The sequence below is a fragment of the Colobus angolensis genome, unplaced genomic scaffold (assembly GCF_000951035.1).
Source record: "Colobus angolensis palliatus isolate OR3802 unplaced genomic scaffold, Cang.pa_1.0 Scaffold198, whole genome shotgun sequence".
Taxonomy (NCBI): domain Eukaryota; kingdom Metazoa; phylum Chordata; class Mammalia; order Primates; family Cercopithecidae; genus Colobus; species Colobus angolensis.
The window spans coordinates 1,439,591-1,445,590 of NW_012115132.1; the positions used below are offsets into that span (position 1 = coordinate 1,439,591).

Genomic DNA, 6,000 nt, shown 5'->3' on the forward strand with positions numbered 1-6,000 from the left:
TGTGCACATTTAATTAAGTATAGTTTCTATACTATTACCCAAGTTATGGTTAGGAATGTTGATCTTTTATTCTTGATCAAAATCACTATTTTATTTCCAAATGCATCTTCACCTTTGATGTTCCCATTCGTTTCTTTTCATCTCTTGCCCCAAGTGCATCTTAAATATTTGGAACAACTGTTTTGCTTCTTTGAGCCAGCCTTTGCCCATTCCTCCCCTTAAAATACATTCATGAATCTTTATATAACTTAACAAAACTGAATTTACATCCATCTTTAGTAATGTCAGCTATTGGCAAATCTCTGTGTATAAACCAAGTTCTACAAAATTGAGAGGTAATTGGGAAAGAAATATTAAAAGTCAGAATAACATAATGTGATAAAAGCATAAAGGGAAGTATTGACACAAAATACTATGGAAATTACTATAATAATAATATGTAGTATTACTGCAAATGAAGGAAACCAGTAGTGAACAGCTACCATAATGTGTATATCAGCTAGTAGTGTCCCTGTCAGTAGTGCTTTCTCACTGATAGATGAAAATTCAAACTCCTTTACAAGTCATTGGAAACCAGTTCCTACTGCTGGTTCATAGTTCTTCTTAGACAACATATTGCTAGTTCATTCCTTTCTGCCTTTGCACGTGTTGTTCCCTGACAGTGAGGAATTCTCGTATTTATCCATTAAAAATTGGCTCAGATGTCACATTTTCTGGGATACCTTTTCTATTTCCTCATCACTCAAAGAGTTGATTGCTTTTTGTTTCTGTTGACTGTTCACTTACACTTTGGACATACTACTTTATTATGCTCATAACACTATATTACAATTACATATTCAAAATTTAGCTTGCTAGTTGTAAAATTTTTAGGATATACTAATTTTAGAAAATATAGAGAAGTTTAAAGAGGCAAGTAAAATTCACTCCTGATCCCATGAGTTAACATTTTAATATACAATCAGCCCTCCATATCTGTGGATTCCACATTGTGGAAATGTAAAATTTTTGTTTTGTTTTGTTTTGTTTCTTGAGATAGAGTCTTGCTCTGTCACCCAGGCTGGAGTGCAATGGTACGATCTTGGCTCACTGCAACCTCTGCCTCCCAGGTTCAAGCAATTCTGCTGCCTCAGCCTCCCGAGTAACTGGGACTTCAGGTGCGCACCACCATGTCTAACTAATTTTTGTATTTTTAGTAGGGACAGGGTTTCTCCATGTTGGCTAGACTGGTCTCGAACTCCTGACCTCAGGTGATCCACCTGCCTTGGCCTCCCAAAGTGCTGTGATTACAGGCGTGAGCCACTGCACCTAGCCTGTAATTTTTTTTTTTAATTGCATCAATACTGAACATGTGCAAACATTTTTCTTGTCATTATTCCCTAAACAATACAGCATAACAGCTATTTACAAAGCGTTTACATTATATTGGGTATTATAAGTAATCTAGAGATGATTTAAAGTATACAAGAGGATATGTGTAGGTTATATGCAATTACTACACCATTTTATATCAGGAATATGAACATCCCTGGACTTTGGTATCCGCAGGAGGTCCTGGAACTAGTCCTCAACAGATGGAGAGGGATAACTGTATATACAAGTTTATATCCTTTTTCACTTAATAGAAAATTCTCAACCTTTTTGTAAGTATTATTTTTGGTTACTAAGTAGTAGTGCACAAAATGATTTATGATACTTGATCATTGTTCTGTTTTTTGAAATGAAAAATTTGGCTTTTATAAAGGGCTGATAAACTTTTTTTTTCAATTCTTGTTTTTTTTTTTTTTAACTTTTAAGTTCAGTTACATGTGAAGTTTGTTACATAGTTAAACTTGTGTCATGGGGATTTGTTGTACAGGTTATTTCATCACTCAGATATTAAGCCTAGTACCCATTAGTTATTTTCCTCTCTCTACTCCCAGCCTCCACCCTCCAGTAGGCCCCAGTGTATGTTGTTCCCCTCTATGTGTTCTTGTATTCTCATCATTGAGCTCCCACTTATAAGTGAGAATATGCAGTATTTGGTTTTCTGTTCTTGTGTTAGTTTGCTTAGAATAATGGCCTCCAGCTGCATCCATGTTGCTGCAAAGGACATGATCTTGTTCTTTTTTTATAGCTATGTAGTATTTCATGGTATATATGTACTACATTTTCTTTATCCAGTCTACCTTTGATGGGCATGTAGGTTAATTCCATGTCTTTACTATAATGAATAGTGCTGCAGTGAACACACATGTGGATGTGTCTTCATAATAGAACAATTTATATTCCTTAGGGTGTGTACCTAGTAATGGGATTGCTGGGTTGAATGGTATTTCTGTCTTTAGGACTTTGAGGAATTGCCACACTGTTTTCCACAATGGTTGAACACTCCCACCAACAGTGTAAAACTCCCACCAACAACGTAAAAGCATTCCTTTTTCTCTACAGCCTTGCCAGTGTCTGTTATTTTTTGACTTTTTAATAATAGCCATTCTCACTGGTGTGAGATGGCATCTCATTGTGATTTTGATTTGCATTTCACTAATGATCAGTGATTTTGAGCTTTTTTCCCATGATTGTTGGCCACATGTATGTCTTCTTTTGAAAAGTGTATGTTCCTGTCCTTTGCCCACTTTTTAATGGGGTTTATTATTTCTTTTTGTAAATTTAAGTTCCTTATGATGCTGGATACTAGACCTTTATCAGATGCATAGTTTGCAAAAATTTTTTCTCATTCTGTAGGTGTCTGTTTATTCTGTTTCTTTTGTTGTGCAGAAGCTCTTTAGTTTAATTACATCCCATCTGTCAATTTATGCTGTTGTTGCAATTGCAGTTTGCATCTTTGTCGTGAAATCTTTGTTCATGCCTTTGTTCTTAATGGTATTGCCTAGGTTGTCTTCCAGGGTTTTTATACTTTTGGGTTTTACGTTTAAGTCTGGAATCCATCCTGAGTTATTTTTGTATGTGGTATAAGGAAGGGGTCCAATTTCAATCTTCCGCATATGGCTAGCCAGTTCTCCCAGCACCATTTATTGAACAGGGAATCCTTTCTCCATTGCTTTTTTGGCTAGGTTTGTCGAAGATCAAATAGTTGTAGGTGTGTGGTCTTATTTCTGGGTTATCTGTTTTGATCTACTGGTCTATGTGTCTTTTTTTTTTTTAACCAGTACCATGCTGTTTTGGTTACTACAGCCCTGTAGTATAATTTGAAGCTGGGTAGCGTGATGCCTCCGGCTTTGTTCTTTCTGTTTAGGATTGCCTTGGCTATTCGGGCTTTTCTTTGGTTTCATATGAATTTTGAAATTTTTTTTCTAGTTCTGTCAAGAATCTCAGTAGTAATTTAATAGGAATAGCATTGAATCTATAAACTTTGGGCAGTATGGCCATTTTAACAATATTGATTCTTCCTATCCATGATCATGGAATGTTTTTCCATTTGTTGCTGTCATCTCTGATTTTATTATTAACTTAAAAAAAGTTTTTTTCTCTTGAGATGGGGGCTGACTGTGTTGTCCAGGCTTTTCTTGAACTTGTGGGCTCAAGCAGTTCTCACACCTCAGCGTCCCACAGTACTGGGATTACAGGCATGAGCCACCATACCCAGCCTTCATCTCTGGTTTCTTTGGACAATAGTTTGTAGTTCTCCTTGTAGAAATCTTTCACCTCCCTAATTAGCTGTGTTCCTAAGTATTTCATTCTTTCTGTGGCAGCTGTGAACAGGAATACATTGCTGATTTGACTCTGCGCTTGACTCTTGTTAGTGTCTAGGAATGTTAGTAATTTTTTGCTAGTGATTTTTTGCACATTGATTTTGTGTCCTGTAACGTCTTTGTCCAGTGATTTTTTTTCATATATGTAGGATTATTTAAAATCTCTGGAAGTGAAATGTATTTCAAGATCAAAGGAATGGTCATTTATAGGTCTTTTGATAGGTATTTTCAATCGTGAGTTTACTAAGCCATAGAAGAGCATACAAATGTTTGTTATCCCAAATCTGTGCAGACACAGTATTATCTTTAAAAATAAGGCTGTTGTCTTTTGATATGCAGCTGAATATTTATATTTGCATAATAATGACGTTTCAGTGTTACTTTATCACTTTCTATGAACATTTTATCTATTAAGATTATTAATCCACTATTTTATTTTTTGCTTTTAACAAAATTTTTGTTATTTACTGTATAGTTATTTAATTTTATATTATTAGATGCCTTTTCCTCTGTAAGTTCTTCTGTTTTCAGTCTCAGAAATTCTTTCTTGTTCAGATTTTCGTAAACATTTACTTCTAATTTTTTAGGGGTTGGTTGAATTGGGTGTGCGTGCACCTTGAACTTTCACATCTAAGTCTTTAGTCATCTAAAATACATTGGCATGAGTTAGAGATACAAATTACTACTAGTTGTATCAATAGAATTTTTCAATTTTAAATAGGACAGAATTTTGTCATACTTATCTGTGTCCCCAGTCCCAGCATGATACACATTCAGTGTTTACTGAATTAATTTCAATGAAAAGCCCTTGGCTAGCATTTAAAACAAATGTTCTCTTACTCCATCCCATACTGGAGGAAAGAGTATAGTTATTTTCTTACTAGTAAAAATCGATTGAGTGTTGCATTACTCAAGTCATCCTCTGCTCAAAATTTTACATTAGCTTTCCAAATACTTCAGAATAAAGTCCAAACTTCTCAAATATATTGTAAATGGTATGTTTTAGAATTTGCCATCTCAGTTTTCAAACTAGAAAGATCATCTTTTAGCATAGAAATTGTAAAACATTTTTTTCCATGGAGAGAAAGAATGCAGGAATAGAAGTCTAGACAGGCATTTCTTTTTCTAAAACTGAGATTCCATGAAAAAAGAGAATATCAATTTTAAAACTACCTATCTTTCTCAGCAAACTTCTAACTTTGATAAGTTTTATTCCTAAAATGTGTTTTCTTAAATCACCTTTAAAATATTTTCAAATTTTATTGAAGGGAACATATGGAAAGAATCACATTTAGGTAATCTTAAGGTTTTTTCCAGATTCCACACTGACTTTCCAGTTTCTTCCCCCTTTCTTAAAATCGTTTGGACTTTATTTATCTATTTAGGATAATAGAACCTTACATCTATATATTTATTGTTTTTGTTTTAAATTTCCCAGTCCCTTTCAGAAATATTTTTTCATTTGACCCAGAAATCTTGTGAGGTAGATAATATTTATTCATATGAGTAAAATTATAAGCAGAAAGGTAAAATGAGGTGCCTGATATTACACTGGGGGTCACTGACAAAACCTAGATTCCATACCTGCATCTGGGGTATCTGGAAGCTAAGCTGCCTCCAATACTATTCAATGTATATATTGTAATTGCCACTTTTTTCATTTTATAAAGAATAATTGATCTGAACACAATGAAATATTATATTACTTAGAGCCAATATGTAGCACTTAGAGACCTTTACAAACTGCTAAGAGGAAACATGATTACTGGCTGTCTAAAGTATAAACTTGACTTCAGAACCAAGTGGACTACCAACATTTTCCCCAGACCTAACCTGTAGTTTATACAGTTTATCTAATTTGGTAAGGAACATGAAATATTCTGGCTTGTTTCTATTTCTTTGTTAAATCAAGTAGTAATAAACTGCCCCGTAATGAGTGAGTGAATTAATAACTTACAGTTCATATAGAAATATACTTAATGCCAATAAATTTTTCCAAGAAGTAGAACTTTTTATGATATAATGGTAGTTGACCATTTAAGAGAATAGCATTTCAAAGAGCGTAGATTACTACTTGATTTTGAAAATGCTAATGAACAGCATAGTTTCCAGAAACAATTTATTAAAATAGTTTTCTTATAAAAGAATAATCAGTTTAAAGAATACGGTATCAGCCCATGCCCAGTTTTAATGTCTTTGCTCCTTTTAACAGCTACCCAGGTGGATTTAGACAAGTAACAGCTGCTCAGCTTCACCTGAGGGATCCAGTGGCAGTAAGTTTCTTGTGCTTTTTATTTTTTATTTTTTT

General features: G+C 34.1%; 1 protein-coding gene across 3 annotated transcripts in view; it reads left to right on the top strand.

Moving 5' to 3' along the window:
• The window catches only part of MRPL13 (mitochondrial ribosomal protein L13), a 56,068-nt gene that overhangs the window by 14,053 nt on the left and 36,015 nt on the right, over positions 1-6,000 (top strand). For all 3 annotated transcript variants that reach the window (XM_011941058.1, XM_011941059.1, XM_011941060.1), the window contains exon 4: positions 5,905-5,965. In XM_011941058.1, coding sequence (XP_011796448.1) covers positions 5,905-5,965 — 61 coding nt within the window. The remainder of the gene's footprint in view (positions 1-5,904; positions 5,966-6,000) is intronic.